Source organism: Falco cherrug, chromosome 10, assembly GCF_023634085.1.
Source record: "Falco cherrug isolate bFalChe1 chromosome 10, bFalChe1.pri, whole genome shotgun sequence".
In the NCBI taxonomy this organism is placed as follows: domain Eukaryota; kingdom Metazoa; phylum Chordata; class Aves; order Falconiformes; family Falconidae; genus Falco; species Falco cherrug.
The window spans coordinates 23,018,956-23,043,382 of NC_073706.1; the positions used below are offsets into that span (position 1 = coordinate 23,018,956).

Sequence of the window (24,427 nt, forward strand, 5' to 3'; positions counted from 1 at the left end):
CATCTCTTCTGATAATGAAATCATGTAAATGGAACTACTCTGATACAATGAAAGCCTGACTCTGTGGTAGACCTTGATCTTGTAGCTACTAGATTACGTTTCTGTGTTGTGGAAAGGGGGCTTCCCTGTATTGTTAAATGGCAGACAGTGGGCTTTCTGAAATATTTACAGTCTTTAGGGCTTAAGACCTATTGCTTTATACTATGTATCCTTTCTAATGTAGATCTGAATTCACCCTTAATTTTGGGAAACTTCAGTTCCTACTTTAAAATCTGTCTTTATTATTTTCTTAATTTTTATTCAGTGAACTGGACCCAAAATCCCGAAATTGTAGTTGCTAATCTTCCCAAGAAGTTGCTAGTATTGATTTAGCTCTGAATTTCAAAACACATAGTGTGTCGTGAGGCTGTGAAAGAACTTTGTGGTTGACAACTTCATGCTGTTAAATTTACTTCTTTTTCTTCTTCTTCTTCTTCTTTGCTTGGAATTTTTAATGGACAAGGAAATGTGTCAGTGGCAGTCACCTATCTATGCAAAATCTGCATGTTGATTTCATAGTATTTCAGGATAATGCTAGCATGTATCACTCATTTAGAAAATTTCTGTTTTTCAGACCTTGCCAGTACGGAAGATTCCATGCAAAGCCAATGCTCCTTCAGGGTCTTTTTTTGCACGGGACAACACAGCAAATTTCTTGTCCTGGTGCCGAGATGTAGGGGTAGATGATACTTGCCTGTTTGAATCCGAAGGTTTGGGTAAGTGTTTATTTATATAACATTTGGCAATTGTAAATAACTTTTCTTCTGTGTTTTGCCTTGAGAGATGGAATAGTGCTCTCAACAGATCCTGACTCCAAATCTGACCTGTCTGACTCTGTTAATTCTGCCCCTTATCTGAAGCATGAACAAATAAAGTAGGCAGTACTTAAAATTCACTCAATTTTAAGAGGAGCTTAAATGAGAGAAAAATCTTGCTATGATTTCTTGCACGCAGATGATTTTTTCATCTTATTTGATTGTGGAACGTTTGTTGTATAAGGTGGTGCTTTTCTGTTTCAGGGGAGTAGGATGCAAGTGCATGCCGTTTGGGCTGTAGACATTTAGCTGTTTGTGCAGATTCAATGGATTGTGCCAGAGGCCAGAAAATATGATTTATTTTTTTTCTTTGCTTCCTGTACTGACCTTTTCTCCAGCTTATTGTCTTGTGCAGCTCTGGACCAAAGCTGTGCGACACTAGTGCTTCAGGGTGTTTCATCATAAAAATTGGACTGCTCAGGAAATCACTGTTCTAATACTACATATTCTTCATTATTTTAACTCTTCTCTCTTCAAAGGAAAACTTAGGAATCTTACCTCGAGAGTCCTTCAGCCAAATATCGTGAAATGAAGGGAATCAAATGTTTGTTGGTTATCTGAACTCAGATAAAAGTGTAAAGCAGTTGTGATGATAGACAGCTCAGTGTCTGTGGAAGACAAATGAACACTGTCCTGAATCAAGAGGCTTCTTTGTTCTGTTGCTCAAAAGGTCTTTGACTGCCTACTTGAAGTTCTTATCTGTGTTGCAACTGATCTATTCCCCTTCTTTTATAGTTTTGCTCTTCTAGCACAACTATTCGTGAAGCGATGTTTTTCCCCACAGGAAAAAAGAACAGACAAATAGTGAGGGTTTTTTTTATAATGAAAACAAATTATTTTGTATCTCCAGGAGAAAATGCTTGACAGAGAAGAAATCAGTATCACAAAGGTGATGCATCATAAGGAGGATATATATGTATTGGCTCTGTTTTTCTATTCAAATCCTTAAGATGAAATTTTTTGGGGGTGTGGTATATCATATGCAAGGTGAACAGTAATTGTATTTCCAAATCTTTGGAATGATGGAGAGGTTGATCGTTGCCTAGGACCAAGAAATGTGCAAACACAAGGAGGAAGGAGACACAGACCTCCAATGTCTGAGATTGGTTAATCAAAAAATTAAATGGATTTAGGCTTTATACTGCTATGGTAAACCCAGCAGTTTACCGGTGTTCCAGTAATAAGTTAACTGTGTAATTGAAAGCATGTTTTTAAGGAGTTTTTTCGTGCATTTTTAGGAAACCAGATCTTGTTTAGAGATTGAATTGTCATAGCTGAAATCCTGTCATTCCCTGGAGAAGTTAATTTTTACACATAGGCAGTGCTTTGCCTGCTACAGTATAACATTGAGTGTAAATGCACCTGGAAGGTTGATGTTCTCAGTGACTTCATCTCTCAGAAAAGTGAAGTGAAACATGCCCATATATACAGTGCACAAACCTGTACTGTATTGATTTGTTGGATTAGTGACTGATTTTCTTCACTGATTGAAAACTAGGTTCTGTTGTTTTCCTTTTCTGAGTGTTACTACTTATAGAAAGTACTTGTTTAAAAGACTTACGGTGCTGGAAATAAGATGAGGACTTGGTAATATTTTGACCTATTTTTCTGAACTTGAGAAAGGGGTAGTGGCCGTGGCATTTGTAAAAAAGCAAACCAAAAACCCAACCAAAACCTAACAAAAAAACAACCAACCAAAAAACAACCAACCAAAAAAACCCACAAAACCACACCAAAAGCCCCACAACCAAATAGCACCGAAGGGAAAAAAAACAACCCACCCAGAAACTATCATTCTCCCTGGCTTGGAGCTAGAATTCTTTAAAATTTTGGTTTCAGTTGAGGTTTCTCTAATGCATTAGAAATGGTGATGACTCATAGTAGCTGCCAATCTAAAGCTTTGATGTTCCTCTCTCTCCAACAAATCACTTCTCCGCTGCTTGGGAAATAAAAACTCAGCAAAGGTAAGTAATATCAAGGATTCTCCTCAAAGTGGTGAGAAACATGTATGAGTGACATCTAAGCATTCCCACTGCCTTATGGAATTCTGCTGTATTTTTGATAAGTAATTGCGGTGAAGGTATGGTTGCGGAGGTAACTGGGTTTTGTGTTTTTTTTGTGGGTTTTCCCCATGGCTAATAGACTGTACTGATGTGTAAATTGCTAGTGATGAAGCAACTGTTTCTGTCTACACTGAGGAACCTTATGGTGTTAATGTTCCTGACTGACTTGATGCTTATCCTCCTTTTTTACTCTATTCTGCCTGCCTTATGGTATGTAAATACTGTATTATGTAATTGAATGCACATAGTGATATTCTCTTCATGCCGTTGTATCACATAAAATGTTTGAGGCCTTTTTTTGGTGAATTTGTATTCTGACATAGTAAATCTTCAAAATCATTCTTACAGCACTGAAAGATTTGAATGATGGATTTGTGATGCTACAGATTTCAAAAAAAAAAAAAAGTCCCTAGTCTATCCAGAGATCAGCAAGTTTAGTTAAATACTAGGTAAGAAACTATTAATTGCTAAATTAAATAACTAAAATTAATAACATTTCTCATTACTTAAAAATATGTTCTCATCCTGATGAGTTCTGTAGCCTTTAAAGTCGTGCAAGTATAACTGCACGCAAACACACCCGACACTCCCGGTTTCTTAGCGCTCAGACTGAAGTCATGTGAAGGTATTCCTCATGGGAATGGAATGGTGTCAGACAGATGCTATAGCAGATAGGTGCAGTCTGTGCCTGAGGAGCTCGCGGGCGATCTTGAGTGTCCCTAAAGGCTTGGTGCTGCAAAGTTTTAACATTCTAGGGCTGATCCAAGCAAGTAGGTGAGTAGACCTACTCATGTCACTTGGTGCCCTTGTCCATCACATATGCACTGATATAGTGTCTGTTTAGTTAAAGTTAGGCAAGGGTTGAAATGCTTTGTTGGATTTAGCTAAGCTAAACAGGAAACAGGATCAAAGTCTTCAAAGCAAATAAAGGGGGGGGGGGGGAGGCGGGGAAGTGGTGTTTGTTTTGCTGGTAGATATGATTATGCTTCCTAATCAGTAGAGTTACTTGAACATATCTTTGAAAGAGATCAGTACAGAGCTCAAAAGTTTGAAAACAATGCACTTGCATAATATGATGCATTTTACCTTTTTGAAGTTGAATCTAAAGCATCTGAACTATGCTTTAACATATTTCAAAATACAAACAAATGGGACATAGTTTTCTGTAAAGATTTATGATACAGCCAGAGCTGACTGGTAGCAATCTCTATATATATTGCCCTTTGAACTTACTTTCTTGCCACGTCTCTGCATTAAAATATCAGAGTTAATGCCTTTGCAAAAGAAAAGGCGGATGGCATACCTGTCTTGTATAAGCAGCAGAAAAGACATTAGCATCTGCAACAAATATAGCAACACGGTACGTGGGGATAGTCTTGAATGCTGCAAAATAGGGGGAGGCTCTGCATGCTCGCTGTGCTCGTTGATCGATTTAGTGTAGTCAGCGTCTTCAAAGAAGAAGAAATTAGCTTTGTTAGTGAAAAAACCTATCATCCAGAGTCCAGACTTTCATCATCTGGGCAAATCTTGAGATACCCTGTCTTTGAACAGTGTTCTTAAATGTATCAGAGGTCAAAATTTGTCCTGTATCTAGGACTTGGAATGTCATGCATTAACTCTTCGCAGCCTAAGAAAAGTAATACTGTCTGTAACTCCTCTGTTCCCATAATGTATATATTTTTTAAGTTCCCCTTTGTAGTTTTTAGGGCAGCAGATCCACACAGCTGTGGTAATTCAATTTATGGAAGCATTCTAGGTGGAGATATTTGTAAGTATGGTGCTCAAGCCTGAAGAGTGTAATACTTGAAGAAAACTCTTGGCCGAATAGTAAGAATGGTAAGATTTTCTATGTTTGCTTTTGTTAAGTGAACTTAAAGCCTAATTTGTGAACTCTTTTGTTGGTAATGTAGTGTTGTTGGATGATTGTAGGATTTGGAATCGACGAATAGTCCACACCTCTTCTATGATAGAGTCTACCCGGCAAGAAAAGGGTTTGCCACCGAGTGTACCAGCATGCCCATGTGTGTTGTCTGTTTTGGGAGTTGTTGGATGATATTGTTGCATTTTTGTTTTGTGCTTGTATGTTATGTAACTCTGTGTGTGTGTGTGTGTACATGCAACATGGGACATGGGCTTCTTTTGATGCAACGTAGTGATTAGAGTTTAATTGATTGTTTCCCTAAAAAAAAGCATCTAGTGTTTTAGTGGAAGTAATAGACTCAAACACAAACACCTCTGATATTTATTCTAATGATTTTTTTGAATTTACATAGGAAAAAACCACTCAAACATCGATAGCTTAAAAATGTTATGCGTGGGGTAAATGATTTTTTTTTTTTTTAAACTAATACTCCAGTTTATCTAATTTCATATTACAAGATGGAAGTATTTTGGCTGTTCTTTCACAGTGACTCATTTACAGCTTGTAACGCATGTTACATTTTAATACATTTAGTTGCATCAGAATAAGACTTTGTCATATCTTTCATAATATTTTACCAAACAACTCATAATATTGTTGAATGTGTCTCATTCTGAGGACTATAGAAGCATCCTGGACACTGTGTTATTACCATTGGATTTTCATTTTAAATTAATGAATTCCAACAAATGATTAGTGCTTAGATGTTCTTTATATTCATTCTAGATCAGTTATTTACTATCCCTATATCTACTGTGTTTGAAACCTTAACTTTTTTTGAGACTTCCATAAGTGACAGGGCTGAACTCCTTGATTTAAGTATGTCATAGTGCAACTGATGCAGAAGCAAGGATACATGTGGAGTTAGTTGAACAAAGTAAGTGTTATCAAAGCAATGTTAAAAAAAATAAAACACCAACAAAAACTACCATAGCATCAGAAGAAAAAGTATTAAAGGAGAAAGTGACAGACAGTAGGAAGAAGGATGAAAGGATCAAGCTTTTAAAAAACTTTTCCTAAATGTGTGTGAATTCTGATAGCAATTGGAAGCCTATGATAGTAAATACTAAGCCCCTTTGGAAAATCCCTTTGCTTCTAGTGAGCTAAAAATTGGTTTAGAAGCAGAAATAATACTCACTTGTTTGATTCAGCTATGCCTGAGATGTTTAAAAAAAAAAAAAAAGTGACTCCACTGAAATGGTTTATGAAAATGTTAGGAGCCAAGGCTTGAAATTTGGCAGGGAGGTGTAAGAACTTTGCTCCTGTGTCGTGGTTGGGCTTTCTGCTAATTGCTAATTCTGCTAAAAACAAAACAAAAATCCCCAACCAACCAGAAACAAGAAATTTCTTGTTGGTTATTATGAACACTCCTGGTTTAAATATGTGCAGCAAAGACATGATATCCATGTGCAGGGTGTGTTCTGTCTCCTTACAGCCCCAGGGTCTGATCAGCACTGAAAGCAGAGGCTGTTCCTTCTTTGCTTTCTCCGCTTCTCCTGGTAGCATCCAGGCACTGCAGAAGGGAGTGATGAAGGCTGCAGAAGTGTGGTGAACAGTGAGTAGGAAAGAAATGAGGTACAAGGAAGGAGAACACTGGGTGAGTGATCATGAGAGCAGGACCAGTGAAAGGAGAAAGAGCCAGCAACAAGACGGAAGCAGTGTGGAGCAAGCAGTTATAGCCAGAGAGGAACAGGGATAAAAGCTTGCTAGGAGCTGAAAAGGAAGAATTGTTAAAGAAGAGTGGCTGGAAGTAGCTTGAAAAGATGCAAGCAATGAGGACAGCAGGTGAGGATTTGAAATAAATGAGATGGCAAGCAATAGAGCCTGTAACAGTCAGGACACCTAAAATAAGCTGGACTTGTATGTGCTAGTTCTAAATCTTCACATTGCTTTTATGTTAAGCAAATATCATCAGTTAGATTCTCTGGCAAGGTGAATATTTCCATTCCTCTTATGCAGTAGATCGGCATAGTGCTCATGTCTTCTACATTTACAAATTGCCATTTGCTTACAGTCACTTGCTTGGGCAGTTCATCTTGCTAATGTTTGGTAGGGGAGGATTAGCTACTGGTTCTCCAGGAATATTATTTTCTTCCAATATATAAGCTTGAACAATTACAGGAAATTGCATTAAAAAATTGTGTTATTGATGCAAAGTGAAGTGCTTGGGCTACAGTTAAGGCTGACTGTACTACATTAGTTAAACTATTTAATTATTTTGACCAGCCTTTCATGTGGTCATGGGCTATTTTTTTCCCCAGAGAGCTGTGTTCTTTTTAGAACAGCCCGTGCTCTGCCAACATCTTGGTATCATATGGTTCATGAAGTGAAAGAAACTCTTAGTGGTATGTTATTTTCTCCTTGCATGCCTTATTTGTTGGAAAAAATCTGAAGATGTTTGGAGAGTGATGCAGGATGCTGAAAGATGATATTTTGCTGTTGCTACTGAACAGCATCAGAAGAAGGGACTAGATAGCACCTACATGCAGTGGGAGGATCCATTTTGGACTTTGTAATGGGATCACTAGTTGTGTTGGCTTGGATTTCATACAAAATGTAGGATTAGGAAACTCAACAGTACCCTGGAGATCAGGCAGGACGTATTTCAGAATAGCACCTAGATAAGTGTGTGCTTTTCTTGTATCTAATACCTATACCTTTATTCCATGTATAAGATAGGAATAGTGCTACTACTTAACTCATAGAAGTCTTAGAGGAATCTTAATTTTTGCTTTTTCTTTGAATACTTCACAGCATACAGTAGCTTTGTTGTGGAAATGAATTGTTGACTGTAAACTTTAAACGATGCGCAGTGAATTGCGTATGTGGCCATAGACAGAATGAAGGTGGTTTCTCAAAATAATTTTTTGGCTTCCAGTGTTTACTCTGTCCTAACTGCACATAAATTTTGACAATTACAGAAAATGTGTTGCTTAACAAATGTCTGTTTGCCATATAGGTTATCTGGGGTTAAGTGATCAGATCAAAAAGTGGAGGTGGTGCCTCTGACTGAAATGCCACTATTAATATAGATGATAGTAAGTAATTCATAAAATCGTAGATGTAGTTCCCCCAGGAGCAACAGAATACCATGGGTACAGGTGTTCCATTTCAACCTCAGCTTCCGAATGAATTGCCTGTAGTCCTCAACTGATAGTAATTATTACCATTTGAAAATGTAATTATATGTATATATAAAACTGTGTACATATATGTAGTATATTTAGCGATAAACTGAAGTACGATCAGAATTTAAATGAAAATTCAAATTAACAGTACAGTGAGCATTTATATGTGAAATATTAGGATTTCTACAGATTGGGGGGTTTAGTGGCATACTTGTTATAATTAATGAAATAATGATTTTGATGCTGTGTAGTGCCTCTGAAATAGTTTTTGCCATATCTTTTATCAGATGTCTCAAACTGCTTAGAAAATAGCAACTCAACTTCTATAAGTAAACTAAGAAAGGAAGTGTAAGAAATGTTTCTCTTTCTGTTCCATGTATGGAAAAAAGCATAAAGGTAGCTTTTTCTTTCAGGCGAAAAGTATCTCAAAATAAGTACTCAGAAATCAAGGCACTCGAAAGTGCTACTTGCTCACTCAAGGTTCTAGTGAGGGTCCAAGATAGGTGTGGAAACACAGACTCGTGTCTCTGTGGCTTTGGCTGTGACTCCTTCCCAGTCTCTTGTGAGCTAGTAGCCCATTAAGCAGCTCTGCTTTTGGGAAAAAATGAAAATTTGGGTTTGAGTATCTAAATTATTTCCAGTGGGTATTGCAGTATACAAAATAACATTTGTTTGTCTCTGAAGTTCCTGAATACATATGCTGGTATAGTCCTCAGGAATGCCAACATTTTCTTGGTAGAAGTGCTGTGTCACCGTCTTCTCATCGGATGAACAGATGTTTGTTTTTTCTGGTCAGTAATTGCCTGCACAGCTCTTCATCCTCTAACAATGATTTCACTATGTCTTCGATGTGAAATGCATGAAATATCTCTGGATTATGTTGGGTCAGATTTGCTAAAGGACTTTGAATTTTGTTTGGGTAGAAGAGCTTTAAGCATTGACAGGAAAACATTTTACCTTTCTGAATCAAATCTTCTTCTAGTTCCATTTATGGATCTCTTCACAAATGATAAAACTTGAGCCTCATTTTTTTTCTTCTCCCTTACAAAGTCCTTCATATTTGCATATGTTTGAATTGCATTTCAGAAATATTGAACTCCTTTTGACTGTTCCAAGACTGGTTTATTGCATTTGTATTTTGTGGTATGCCTTATTTCTTAAAATCAGTTTTACTTTGTGGCAGTCCCAACTGGTTTAAAACCAAAGCAGCGCAATACATTTTTAGGGTCATGGATGTAACACTTTAAAAATACTGATTGCTAGTAAAGGTAGATGTTTCATAAAACTACTGTGTTGTGGCAAGGAAGAATATTGAGAATATCTGAAAATCCAAGCCTGCATCTTTTATGTTCTTGATAACAGATGGCTGAAAGATAAAAATACTTCTCCTAGTGCAGTGCCCTTTTAGTATTCGTGCTCTGCAGTTTCAGTTCTGGAAATGTATTTGGATGAGATTAGCAAGGAAGAATGCATACATCTCAAAGTCCTACATGTACACTAATAAAAGATACTGGGATGAGCGTTCAGCTTCCACAAACTACCATATATTTATTCAAGTCCGCGAAGCTGGAAGTTGAAGAAGCTGAAGATCTGCCCCAGGGCATTTAGAGGTGTTTACGTCTGTGGATGCCTGTTCTGGGTCTCATGCGTACAATATAGGACAAAGTAATAACTTTTAGAGCTTTAACTAGACATTGAAATATCTTTTTCAGGCATGGTATTTTTTTCTTCATGCATTTGAGTTAGGTGAGTGTTTAGATAACCAAAATGCTTATACAGCAGATGTCTTGACCTTACCTCATAAAAAAAAAAAATCAGTTTTGATGCTGTTTCTTCTGATTAGTATGAATATTCACACACCAATCTGAACTATACAGTACAAATCTTTCAATTATTGTGGAAATTTCTAAAACCTGAATTTTAGCTGCAACATGAGGGTTTTACTGCAACAAGTATTTCTGGAGAGAAGTTGACCACGTACTCATAATTCCTTTTTTGTTGTTGTTGGTTTTTTTCCCCCTCTTCCTTCTTTATTCCTTTCTTCTTTCTGGACGTTTGGGGAGTGGATTATGCAAACAGCCACAGGCATTTCCTCAGTTACTGATTTTGGATTTTGTTATTATATTTTGCTGGACTTCTCTACAGAACATAACCTACAAAATGGGGGGTGGGGAGGGGGGGAAGGAATTATCTTGGATGATGGTGGTATTTCTTAAAGAGAAGTTAGTGCTGTGTTACAGCTGCTTTTGAAGCTTAAAACCTTGTTTCTTCTGTAGAATCCAGGCATGAAAATGTGCATAGATGTGTGTAAATAAACAGAGGGGTTTTTTGTTTGGTTTTGGGTTTTTTTATTTTATGATGAGCTGAATTCTTCAAGTATTCCAGTTTCATATTTGCTCTAAGAGTAGATGTATAATGAATTCAGGGCTTAGTTTGTAATGAAATATGTCTGTCTTAATACAATTTCATTACTTCTGTGTTTTAAATAATCTAAGAAAAATAGTGATCTAAAGGATAGAAATTCTTTTAGTTTGTGAGAAAAGTATTACTTCCATTTATTTTTGACATTCTACAAATTGTAGTGTTCTGCCAGAGCTCTTGATTATTTTCAAAATTGTTATGAATGGCTTGCATGTTACCAAATAGCCCAAATAATTACTCAGTGATTTAGATTTAGAATGGTGTTTTCAAAGGAAGTAAAGGATTATGAAGTGGGAACTGCCTAAATCGTCTGCACTCTGAGAACCACTCCTCAGTCCCATCCTTTTTATTCCAGTAAAAATCCACTGCAAGCCAAAGAAAACCAAATTTTTTCTGAGACAAGAGTTAGAGAAGTTGACAGTTAGGTTCTATTAATCACTAAGATCTTTAAAACAAATTTTATTTATAAATGTGTTCCATCTTCATTTTGCTTTTCCAGTTCTCCACAAGCAGCCAAGAGAAGTGTGCCTTTGTTTGTTGGAACTTGGAAGGATTGCAGCAAGGTAGGTGAAAATATTTAAAGAATGAAGAAATATTTGCATTCTTCACAGCAGTGGCTATTGAGAGACTTACCAAATCAGCACATCTCAAGCAAACTTTTATTGTCATTAAGTTCAAGGAGAATGCTTGTCTTGGTGTCACTCAAGATTAGCTTGTGGGCAGTTGTTAACAAATATAATGAAATCTCTGTCCCATCACCTCGATGAAGGTATTTGTTGGCTGACTTATTAAGAGAGGAAAGAGTTAAGAATTTTTTTCTAAATAAAGCTTTGAGCTGTTTCTTCTTCTGACAGTCAGATCTCTCTCTAGACAATTGCGATTTCATTAACTTCACTGATAATAAGTTGATCTTCACATAACCAAAATCTGACCTAAGCAACACTGACTCTTATTTAAATAAACTTAGATCTGATTTTCACCAACAGAAGCAATACGAGAACTGAGTTAACAGTCTGCATTCTATCACTGTCAGATGCTTCTAGCCAGACTGGCCCTTCAGTACATCGTAGTATTATCTTTGATGTCAAGGCAAGTGACTTTCGCTAGACAATCAAAATGACAGTAATGAGAATGTGATTTTTGCCTTTTTGCAGATGCAGATTTAACAAGCACAGTGCATAAGATTTGCTGAAACATACATGGACAGCAGTGTTGCTGCCCAGCCTTGCAAGTAAATTGCAGTTGCATTCATGCATGTGTATCAAATTGGACTGCCTTGCCATACAAATAGTTGCATTAATTTCAGAAGAATTTCTTGTGGTTACAATCAAGGCGAAGGAGATGCCTGTTTATTTCTAGCTTAAGAACTAGCATTTTCACATTAAAATTGCGTTATGAGTATTCCTGTTTTGTGAATGCAACTTGCTTGGGAAGCTGCTTAACTAGTAATTTGTCTCTTGGTGAAGTTTCAGAAAAGCCCTCTGTGCCAGTGGAAGCTTGCATAGGAATTGTGTTGACCAGAAAAGGTTGATTTCCACGTTGCAAGATTTTTCTTATCTCTAAAGCTTAGATCCAGTCAAAAAAAAAAAAAAAAAATTAACTTTCCATGGATAAGGAAGTGTTGTGATCTGTAGGTGCTCAATGAAATTGATGTTCATGAATCTTAATTCATGAGCAAGAAACTGTGCTTGCAAGATCCTCAGCTTGGAGGTAGACCTTCCAGCATTCAGAGACCGTATGCCCAGGGCATAGCTGTCAGAAATGGCTGCCATGGGTTGATTACTTGATAGTATCCAGCTTCCTCAGAGAATGCAGGCCAGTGTTTAGACAGCTTTCTATTTTGCTAAAGTCGGTTGAGTTAGATAAATCTCATTGCGAAATGAAATTAGATTTCTGAACAGATTTACAAGGGACTTAAGATAGAATCTTACCCTTTATATTTGCCTTTTGTCTCAAGCTTCCGTGTCTCACATTCTCTGTTCCAGGCATGAAAACAAATATTGAATCAATCAGTGTTTTCATTTATTATGTGTATCTATCCATTTGCCTTTGAGATATCTTTTTTATTTATAATACATGTATATTGTCACATGCCACTGATTTATTGTATATATTATATTTATGTTACTGTATTTCATTTTTGTTTATAGCTTAGACGACTAATAACGTATGTGTCTCTACTTGTTCCTGCTCTAATATCTCTGAAAACAAACAAAACCCCATTTATAATCTCGTGAGTTTCCAAGGTGCACAGAAACTTTTGAAGGGGAACATGAGGTTAATAAAATTGAAAAGCACATATGTGATGCCAATTTTGCCTGAGCTGTGTGGTAAACTAGAACTATATGGAAAAGGAGAATGGATAGTTGCCTCCACTAAGCGTAGGAAAGAGCACAATAAACTGACGTTGTGCCGCTTTACACAGGAGAGAAGCAGGGTGCATGCTTGCCAAATTTGTAAGGCAAACTGGGTCACTTGACAGTCTTAGGAGTCTGCTTTCCAGTGCAGGAGCTGCAGAGATCTTGGAAAAGGTGCCTCAGTATGTTTTTAAAGAATGAAAATAGTAAGAGATGCTGAATAACTTCTTTCTTTTCTCTTCCTTTTCTGTTTTAGAAGCAGAAAGACGTTCATTGTGGCTTCTTCATCACAAGGAGCCAGCTCCTAGCACTTTGCCGAGCTAGATTACTGTTAGTCTTTAGGGTCTAGTATTCCTATAAATCATCTTAGGCCCTTCTTCTTAATGAAAATAACCTCGGGATTGAGGCACATGTGAGCAGGAATGGGGATTGTTTGAGGAGGAGGTAGAGTTGAGCTCTGTTCTGCTAAACTTGAACCCAATCCACAGATACTCTGCGGATGAGGAGACAGCTGATAACTGCCCTATGCTTTAGCAGTGCTTTTAGCATGTTCTTTCATAGTGTCCGATTAGCCAAATTAGAGACGTGGGCTGGCTGGCTGGACTATGCAGTGAGTGGAAAACTGTGTGACCACTTGGCTCACAGTGTGGCAGTTCATATCTAGGTACCAATAAAAATAACATCACCTCATAAACTATCCTGGATTCCAGTTGTTTATGAAAACGAAACTCTGAGGTTATCTGTGAAATTTCAATAGCTAAAATGGGCCATTTTATGCACCGGCAGATACTTTGTGGGTAGAGAACTTCCCATGAGAGAGGGAAGTGTCCCACAGGGTGTAAGCGAGCATTGACAATACATGGGACTATTGCAGTGGGTTGCACAGGTCCAACTTTATCCCAAATTATTTTCAAGTCAGAGATGATACAATGGAAAACAGCTAAATTATCTTTTCTGCAGAAAGAATGAAGTTCTTGGGTAACTAGGGGGCTTGGTGTGTGTGTTAAACAATACCCACAGGTCTTTTGAAATTACTGTTGAGCAATTTCAAGACCTTTTTGCTATTGTATTCAGTTTTTCCTTGGTAAAAGTGGGAAGTGGTGCTCTAAGAAGTCTGTTGGAGATCACATTACAGTCGAATGTTGCTGCATTTGGAGTTATGAGAAGGCAGGCTAGGAAAGAGCAGAAAAGGAAATTCTCATAGTACCTTCCAGAACAGAATTTGCACCTCTACCCCTCCCAGAAAAGATGCGGGTTTTACCATTTCAGCTTTCCAGCAACTTTTCCGCAGGTTGATACAATGTCTGGGAAAAAATGTGTGTGTGTATATTTGTTCGTTGGTTTCATTTTTCAACTCATCACCAGAGGAATTCAGAATATTGGAAGTACAGGGAACTTTAAAACTCAGTAATTATGACAAAAATTGGAAATTATGGGAAGCAGTAGAAAGAAAGAAGCAGCATTGCTTGGAGTGTAGGAGTTTTATTTGATGAGTAAGGCTGCATGCAGGTGTAGGTTTAGAGCCTAGTGGGAATTTTAAGATTTACAGCCTGTCGGCATCTGCAGGCAGACAGGAAGTAAATGGATTGTATATAAGTGCTTGCTTCAGTGTTGGCTGGCTTTTCATTAGGCAGACCGCACCAGTTAGAAGCCAATACAAGCACAGATTTGGTTCTTGATTTTCTTTGTATTAATTTCTAGGCAGTAGTGTAACTAAATTAAAAGCTATCAGGAAAATGCAAAAGATTATATATGCACTTACGCCCTTTCTTGGCACACTTTTAACATTATTAAGGTATTTAGCTGAGATTTTCATAAAACGTTTGTTACTGCTAAACATTTTAGTGTCCAGATCTTTACCTAGATAAACCAGCCTATTTCTGCATCTAGGCTGTGGATTTTTCTGCTACAGAAGAAAATATTTTTCACTTATGCAAGTGGTTTGCTGTGAGAAGCCTACCTGGCATGATTACTTTTCCAAGCTGAAGTCCTCCTCTGAAAAAGGAAATCTTTCTATTTTTCTGGATTTTGTTCAGTGTTGGCAAAATAAAAACAAAACAAACCAGAGAGGAATTATCAGTGATTAGGAAAATGAGATGGGCTTTTAGACTTCTGTCCAAGCTCTGCTTCTTGCTGTGAGATACTGGTTTAATCACTTGCGTGACACTTCCAAAAGCAGAGGTTGTTTTAAAGAACTTACTTTCCAAGTGCCGTGTTTGAGATGCTCCATGCCGAAGTTGCATGTATTTTGTTTTAGTTGGAGGTACAAGTGTTCTGCCACTGTAAACGGAGATCTGAAGATTACCTGTCCAAAATCAGTTAGAAAAAGCATTAGCCACTTCTGAAAAATAGGGGCCATGTCTCAATGTATTTATCTATAAATTCAGTGCAATATTTGAGACAAGGATAACTTTTAATCCCTTTTCATCTGGATTTCTTTGAAAAATACAAACACAAAATATAAATTGTTGAGCAATTTGAAAGGTGGTTGTTTGGAGGGGAAAAAAAAAAAGTGGGGGGGAAAAAAGACAAAAATGTACTGAACTTGAATCTGTCTTACATGGCATAATGATTTTTAAGGCCTTTTGTTGGTCATAAATTAGTCATTCACCAATATATATGTTATCAGACAGAAAAGTTGGAAATAACCTGTATTTCCTGTCAATTTGATCAACTGAGAGGTTCCATCTAAATTAATTTTTGTATTAATTGGGAATGATGGCATTAATATTAGATAAACTTTATACATGTTTACTAGTGTGTGTAGCATTCTGTTATTGCACAGTAGGGCAATATAGAAGGTATAAATTCTTTTCACCATTTTGTTTTAAAATACGTAATACTTTATAAGGACTAGTAATTTGTTTGCATGTTTCCAAAAGGTTTGGCGTGGAGCCTCCTGGATTAATAAAGCTGGAAAAAGAAATTGAACAAGAGGAAACACTTTCAGCCCCTCTTCCGTCTCCTTCACCGTCACCAACAAAGTCTCCTGGGAAAAAGAGCACAGGGAAACTGTTGGATGATGCTGTAAGTTGTGGGAGGAAGCTTCTTCCTATCTGACCCGTTCTGGTATGCGCTTACTCGCAAGGCACACAGAAGGCTGAGTTTAACATCTGACTGGATTTTAAAGATTTGCAGACTGATAGAGTTAATTTATTTTTGACCACAATTATTTATGCCTGAAGATTGGAAAAAATGTCACACTGTGTAGGAGATCTGCAGTTCAGGCTAGCTTTGTGCTTAGGGCCAAGTTCCCTTCTTATTACTCCGTTTTCTTTCTCTGTTCAATTCTTATTCATCAACTCCCACTTCGTGTTTTGTCTGAAAAAGGACTGAGTCAGGACTAGGAGATTTGGCCCATACTGACTTCTACTGAATGTTAACAAACACTTCTAAGTTATCTCAGCCTAATTTTTATGCTGCTGTTCTGTATGTTTCTCACGTGGTAAAAAAACAAGCTTTTTTTTGCCTCGTTGGGAAGAAAGAATCTTGCTTTGAATTTTGTTAAAGTCTTTGCACTACAATGCAGTGTTCATTTCTCTGATACAAACCCTAGAGGGGTTCACTTGAAGTAGCTGGAATTAGATGAAAAGGATACATTTTGAGACCATGAAAAGGTTAAACTTGAAAAGTACAAATATATTCCATAAAAAGAAGCAGTTACTATAGTAACTGCTATATTACAAGGTAGATGTGCCACCTGGGAGTTACAGAGCACTTCTTGAAAAATCCATGTGCCACTTTTTTGTTACAAAGAACAGATGGAATATTATGGTCATCCATTTTATTGAAATACTTTGTACTGTTTGATGCAAATAATTACCTTTAATGTTTTTTTAGATTTTGTATTTCTTCCTCAATTTTGCAAAAGCACTTGCTTAAGTTTCAACAGAATTCAGAACAGTTATGTGTAGAGGGAGGGTGGAGACCGTGTATCTTATAGGAACAGAACAGAGTGTGAAGGTTGTCTCCAACCACCTCCTTTAATTTAGAAAGCAGTAGGGATAGAAACAGCGTGGAATTCATCCAGCTAGATTCCTGACCTGCTCTGCCCCAGACACTCACACCATAAAATAGCAGCAGTGCTCATACAGTCCAGACACAAAATAAAATAGGATATAATTCTTCCCTCTGCTTCCTTATTCGATTTCCAAATTCCACTCAATAATACTTCTGTGTCCTTCGGGATAGTAATGTAATGGAAGCCTCAATAGCAGGATCAGCAGTGAAGGGCTCATTATCTTCTGTTTTACACCAGTATAAATCTGTTGGCTTCCATTCTCTACCGGCCAGAGATGGCTCTATTTTGCTTACACAGTTCAAAACAACCTTGGACATATTCCGTCTGGCTGTTCTGGGTTTTTGTTTGATGAACCCTGGTAAAAACAGCTCTTAAGGCATAGTTCACGCTATCCATTTTCAGTTTCCAAATCAGAGAGGTGTTAAATACCATAAGGTATTATGTCAGAAATCGCTAATTATTGGGCAGCGTTCAGAGGGCTGTTGCCAAACAGTCCTGTAGGCACAGTCCCAGTCTTGGTACCACTTTCCAAGCGATACAGGAATGCAACTTTTGCATCCTCAGCAGCCTGCGCTTGGATTTAAGTCATCAACCACTGACTTTGTGTAAGTTACCCTATTGTATACTGACTGCCTAAATAGTTTGATTCTCCAGAAATGGAGCCTGACACTCACCCATGTTGATGAAAATCAGTGGAATAATAAATCATAAAATAGTTGAGTGATTGTACATTCAAATTGAGGACAGCTCATCTGATACTTGAGAAACACTTGTGTGTGTGTTCTTCTGCTAAGCGTTAATTTGGAATGAAATTTTTTACAAAAATATTATGCTCTGATTTAAAAAAAAATTATGTAAGGATAATGATGATAAAATACTCCACAAAGTAATAAAGTTAGTCAAATAACAACATTGAACAATTTCAGAAATAAATGGAAAGCCTTTAAATTGGTCAACAGGGCTAGTTTCAAAAGTGTTTTTGTTCTCTATTGTAGTATAGAAACAATAATTGGTTAACCTTTAATTTCATTCTGGTGTATTTAACATACTATAACTTTATTCTAAAAGCAGATCTGAAAAACATTTGCTGTAGTTCAGAAGCTTTTCTGTTCGTTTATTCAAGATAACCAAAACACCTATTACAGTGCCGTAGCTTTGCCCTGATTCCTTTTTTTTTTTTCTCTTCTGAATCAGTTTAAGACTATAATTTGTTAGCTATTCTAAGAATATCCTTTCTCAGACCTCAGACCACTTTTACAGGCCTCAGTTTACAAACTGGATTTGAAGAGGTCTTTGAAATATTATTTGAAGTGGTCAAAAACTCTAGGAAGTTCCTCTGGCATTTTGTATTGTCTGACACTGACATACTAGGTCAGCACTCATCCAAGAAAACTGCAGCGTATGAAAATGCTGCACTTGTTATCGCTGTTCCTATGCAGCAGTGCAATTTAAATGTCAAATAAGAGTTTCTCAACTAGATCTGCTATTTTGGCATTGATAGTTCTGCTGCTTTCAAATCACCGAAAAGTCCAAAATACACCTCTACGAAATATTAATGCCTTTGGTAGCACGTGCAGGGTCAAGTTTTCACAACAGGCAGAAGTCCAGCTGATGCAACTAAAAAAAAGCAGGAAAGTGGTTTTCATCTGTCTTTTCTCAGCCCCTGTTGTTGGGGCTATATAGTTAGGTTTGGCAGTGATAGAATATTCTTGAGAGGGCTTTAAATTGCCCTTGATTGCACTAATGCCCTAAGGCAGAGATCATCAAAAGGTAGTTAACAACACTAGGGAGCATCTTGGCATAGCTTTGTGATTATGTCACAGTATTATTCTCTGTATACTTTTTTTTTAACGTTAGGGCACTGTTTGAAAGTGCCAAGAGAAGGTATTGGGCAGCACCTTTTATTGATAAGCAAGATGCTTCTGTATTATATTTATTTATAAGGGAAAATACTCTGTTAGGACAGCTTCGTTTTGCCTGTCAGCTATGTTAGCACTGTGACAGTTGAGCTGATTAATCACAAAATACTGAGAACACACCTACAAAATTTTGTTGCTGAACTCAAATTAACAGTCTGACTTCAGTTAAACAGTGCAAATTTCATGTTGAACTGTGTGATACTGGTCTCTGTTTTTACCTCATCACAGCTACGAAATCGTTCTTGATATTGGAAGCACCCTAGCCTGGGATTACAGAAATATTAAGAAAAAGTAATAAAATATCATCAATGGAGACTTAGATTAGTGATACTGTGTTATGGCAAATGCCCCCTTGAATGTTTTGCTACATGTCCTATTTTAAGTGGTTTCTATTAATTACCTCTGGGTTTTTCAGGTTAAACACATTTCTGAAGATCCACCTTGTAAGTGCCCTAATAAGTTCTGTGTGGAGCGTCTTTCACAAGGAAGATACAGAGTTGGAGAGAAGATCCTCTTTATTAGGGTAAAGATTTTACTTTTTATTTTGCAGTGAATTGCTAGTATCTGCTGCCTTGCACTTTGCAAATGATATCACTGATTGGGAGGAGAAAATATTTTTTGGCTTACCAGCACCACCTTATTTTTATGATGCTGTTGGGGAATAAATAAATTACAGTGGGTTAACTGACCCAAGGAATTAGTAGCATGTGGTAGTTCCTTCTAACTTCAGGTCATTGAATTTGCTCTGTCTTTGATCAGTGGCAACCAAAAGTCTTCAGAAATGGAGCTGATAACTTCCTCTCAGTTTGGTTGGAAAGAACATCCACTGCATTAAAATAGCCTTTCTCCTGTTTTGTGTTGAGTGATACTATTTGACGGGTCAGGAAACAGATCAAAGACTTCACGATGACTGAATTGCCAAGTCATGACTAAGACCTATTGCCGAACTGGGCTGAGGAAACCATTAATGTCCGTAGTACTTAATTTGATTAACAGATATTTCCAATCCCCGTGTTGTGTTTCTGATTTCATATGTAATATATTAACTCCCAAAGCACGAAGTTAATCATCAATATAAATACTTGCTAGCATTAGTATCTGGGTGAGTTTAGCAGGAGTGTACTATCCAAACTTAATTTTTATTCTCTTCTCTGTATATGCTTATGGTAATAATAATGAAAATATGCTAATCATATCAATTTGCAGTAGTAGGTTATGACTCTGATGCTATGCTTCTTCCCATTTTCCCTTTTCCTCTCCACATGTACTATCCTTGAGTAATGAATTGACAAAATGGTAGCTCTTGCTTTCAAATAACTGTTATTCCTATCTTGCTAAAGGCACACAACTGTGACCTGATAAAACTGAGGATTTAGCACTTGTGAGAACAAAAGAAGTCAGAGGGACTCCTTCCCATCTGTAGAAGTCAAGTTCCTAGTTCAACAAAACACCAGAGCGCTTGTTCTGTCATTAACTTATGCTTAACTTAAGATGAAGTCAAATTTAGATAAGGATTTAGGTTTTCTCATGTGTATGAAGTTGAGAACACGTTTAAGTACTGTGCTGAATAGGGATTGAGAACTTGAAATTAATTCAGTAGTACCTCAGAAAGAGGAAGAAATACAGGATTTGTCACAGACAGTTTGAGACTGCACATACTGGTGTAAAGGATTAATAGATTTTCTGTTTTGTAGCCAGTGAGACTTTTTTAAATTCTGCAGTATTTTTAGATACAGGCTTTTTTACTAGCTTCAAACGACTTTGAAGAAGGTAATGATCATTCACCAAAGATCCCAGTAATCTGGCACAGTTTTAACACTCACGTTTTCTTCCTTTGGATTTAAATTTCAAATAACAATATAAAAGTATTTTTAATCTTTTAGTTTTGAGAAACTTGTTTTTCTGCCAGAATGGTGAGTGTCAAATTCCCTTTTGCTGGCTTCTTTATTGTGCAATCTAGTCCAAGTCAGATTCCATTCCAAGTTTGCAAACAAAGCACCCTTTTCATATCACGCTACTGCATTCCAAGTTGAATTCTGCCAAAAAATAACAGTAATATAGATTAGACATTAAACTGCAGTATTAGAGATCATTCCTACAAAACTGACACCAATGGAAACTTGCCATGAACTTCAATGGGAGCAAGTCCATATTCCTAGGTTTTAGGTCAGTTGTCTTTTGGTTTTGGTTGGTTTGAACCTCAGTTTGGAACGCTTCACTGGATCACAGTAAGTTTTTACTCTTCATTCTACATGTTCCTATTATGTATATAAGTAGATTTATTAGCTTTTCTTTTGAATTCTTTGGACACTTGTTAGAAAACACATTTAAGATGTGTAGCCGACACTTAATCTTGTTGATATTTGGCACTCAATTTGATGTCGCTGATGTAGTTTCTCCTGTGTTCTATGTTCTTTACACAGCCTGACCTGGCCTTTACACAGCCAGAAAGATGCCATTTGTTTATAACCCAACATGTTCCAGTTGAATGGAGACTGAAAGTTTCATTGTTTTAAGTTGGCTTAGACTACCCATTACCGTCTCTGTTCACTTTCTCCAGTAACCTGTACAGGACTTAAAACCTATTTGGTTTCAGGGATGCTACAAGTACATCATGTGATAAAACATTATAAGAGCTAAGTTAAAAGTGGAGTTAACACCTTTTCAGTGAAGGTTAAGGTTTATTTTTTTTCATAAAATATTTAATAATATTATATGCATAACAAATTTATTTGATTCTGAAAGTCCTGTTAAAAAAAAAAAAGGAAAAATTGTCCCAGTCCCTCATTTTGTTACTTTATATCTGTGTATGAAACAACTGAAAAAGGAACAGCAAAGAAAAATAAAACCTGGCAGAACATAGAACCCATGCAAAAAAGCACACCAAAAAACTACACATGAATCTAAAGTGATTTTAAGGGAAAAAAAAAAAATAATCTTTGGAATGTGCAGCAAAATGCAGGGGGGGACAGTCCTTCAAAATTTTTCTTGTACTGTAGTAACTTAAGGTAATGGTCCCATTAAAATTACTTGAATAAAGATTATTTTTTGTTAATATTGAAAAATGTTTAAATTTGAGATGAAAATAAACAATGGAAATGATGAAAACACATGAAAACATTAAAAAGCTTAAGTCTGCTGATAATAATGAGTGTCACAAAAGTAGTTTTTTATGCATGAAATAATTCCGTAATGCATAAACTGAACACGATCGCCATAATGCTGTGGTGACTTAGATGCTAAAAGTTTGTTTTCAATAAAAATTTATTTGCTTGTGAATTATTTTTCCTTCCTGCCTATAAGGCATGAAAGAGTCTAAATTCCCCTTCCAAAGAAATGATGGAAGACATGTTTTACAGTAACAGATTATATTAATAACTTGAAGTAAATGAAATGTCTAGTTTATTTGAAACAGAAACATTGGTTTAGAATTAGTGTGATCTCTATACGTGTGCCATATACAGTCAATTATTTGCCTGTTCACTCTTAATCCTAGTCTTATGCTATGAAGTGGTTTAGAGAACAAGCCTTAATTTTTCAAAGTAGAACCAGACCATTTAAAAAAAAAAAACAAGTCATGAAAAAACATGCATTTGTGCAAGGTAAGTTATATCTTGGAAAAAAGCGTCACCGATTTTGAAGTGTTTACCTCTTGCAGAAGGCAGTAAAGGAGTTTAGATTAATAGATTTTATAGTAAGAAATGTCTGTCAGGCCTTAAAAAAGGGTGATTGTTTTTAAACAGTTTTCGTGGCAAATATTCTTATTTTGAGTTAGCTTGTGTTTGTTACATTGTGTGCACGTATTGCTGTACACACCAGGAAGCTTCTCTCAGAAAGATCTGTCCTGTTGGTCTGGACCCGTAATAGCATTCAAACTATTGGGTTCTGCATGATGGAAAAATTATTTCTTTGTGCAACAGGAGTCTAAAGCCAGAACACTTTATATCATCTAATTTAAGCCTATCGTTTTTCTTAGAACTTGTAGGTGTTCTCTGCCTCGCACACCAGAGAAGCATGTGATTGCTCTTACACTTTTTGACCTTGTACTTTAAATCATTAGTATTGCTTAGCATTATTTTGCTGTAGTAGTAATAAAATGTTTGCTTAATGCTAGCTTCTTCTAAACCCCAGGAAATGAAAGGCATTGTTTGCCTGATACAGCTCCTCTGCAGAACTTTATTTTGAGATTTGCTGTCAAAATGTATGTGGGGTGTGTGTGTAATATTGGTGTGTATATATATATGTAAAATCACTCTTCAGACAGTTTGATGTACATGATTGCCTCTTCCTGGTGGGGAAAATGTGCTCATATATAAACACGGACGCCCGCTTTACTCCAAACGATCCAGGTGGGAATGATATACCATCTAAGAACTGGAAGTACAAATGGAAAGCAGATTGATCATACAGTTATCAAGACTCAAATGTCTAGTTCTGCTTTCCCAAACCAAATACATAAGTCATACTCACAACTTTTGCTTGGTGTGTTTCTGTGTGGTGTTTTTTTTTTTTTTTTCAGCATCATTTACCTAACTTGTATTGTCTTCCTTATTCCAAGGATTTTAACAGTTGTTCTGCTTTCCCCAGGCCCTTTCACTTCTAGTCTACCACACAGGTCACCTTTTCAGCACTGAAATTGCTTCCCTAGAGCTTTATCCATATCAAATACATTTCAAGGATATGTTTCCAATGTCAAAAACATAGGTAGATCAGGAGTTTTAATTGAACTGACTCTAAAGGAGGTGATGTGGGAAGCCTGGGAGTCATCTTGTGAGGGAATTATGAAAACACACCTTGGGCTTCAGGGCAGTGACTGTCACTGGCCTCTTCTTCTCTTCTTCGGGCTTCTGATCTCAGTCTCTTCATGCTTACAGACAAACATACTAATTATGAACACCAGGTGGCAAAAGACCCAGGGGAAAAGCATGTCTAAGTCCAGTCCTAATTTATGTCCCAGGTAAGGTGTTTTTAGTCGTCTTCCAGCAGTGGGTGGCTGAACACTTTTTTTACTATGTGCCTATTCCTCTCCAATGGCTTTATGCTCATGGAGTAGTTAGCACATTTCAGTCTGTCTTGTGTTAGTGAAGGTGGAATTCTTCTCAACCTTCTCAGGTTTTGTTTTTTTAAAAAGAGTCTTTAAAGGGCTGGTAAAATTCAGTCCACGAGACTCAAAAGCTCTTGGACAAGATGACACTGCATGTATCCATGGGGTGACAGGAGTCCAGTGCTGCCAATAGGACAGTCAGGAAATCTATTTTCATCTTTACTCTGCCATTAATCTATTGATTGACGTTAGGCAGACCCCTGCCCTCCCCCACCTGAATTTACAGTTTGATTGTTCTCATAGTTACATTTTCTCTTCTGCTTTTGCCTTTTTTACTTGGGTTTTTTCCTTCTTGCTTCCTTGAGCCTTTCTTACTGAGGCCTAGCAGCCTTCGTGGAGCCACAAGCCCATGGACATCTCTCTTGTTGACTTTATCCTTGTGTTTGCGCTGAACACAAGAGCAGCTACAGTTGCACTATCTGGTTCTGTGAAGCCTAGACATTTTTAGTTAAATGCTTGACAGACTTTCACTACTACTACAGTACTACAAATAATTTTATTTTTTTTTTACCCCACTGCTTGATTTTATTTCTTGTAATTTTTATTCTACACACAGGGTTTGCGTGGCCATTCATGTAAATTTAGTGTCTCAACTTGCATGTGTTGGAGATAGTTTGGAATGTGTAAAGATGCTTTGAA

At 37.0% G+C, this 24,427-nt stretch overlaps 1 protein-coding gene across 6 annotated transcripts in view; it reads left to right on the forward strand.

The window, feature by feature from the left end:
- The window catches only part of GAS2 (growth arrest specific 2), a 98,234-nt gene that overhangs the window by 37,957 nt on the left and 35,850 nt on the right, over nt 1–24,427 (forward strand). For 5 of the 6 annotated variants that reach the window (XM_055722587.1, XM_055722589.1, XM_055722588.1 and 2 more), the window contains exons 4-7: nt 614–755; nt 10,887–10,950; nt 15,627–15,771; nt 19,100–19,207. In XM_055722587.1, the coding sequence (XP_055578562.1) occupies nt 614–755; nt 10,887–10,950; nt 15,627–15,771; nt 19,100–19,207 (459 nt within the window). Of the gene's footprint in view, nt 1–613; nt 756–10,886; nt 10,951–15,626; nt 15,772–19,099; nt 19,208–21,107; nt 22,589–24,427 lie in introns of those variants that run through there. The other variant, XM_055722591.1, reaches the window with a different exon arrangement.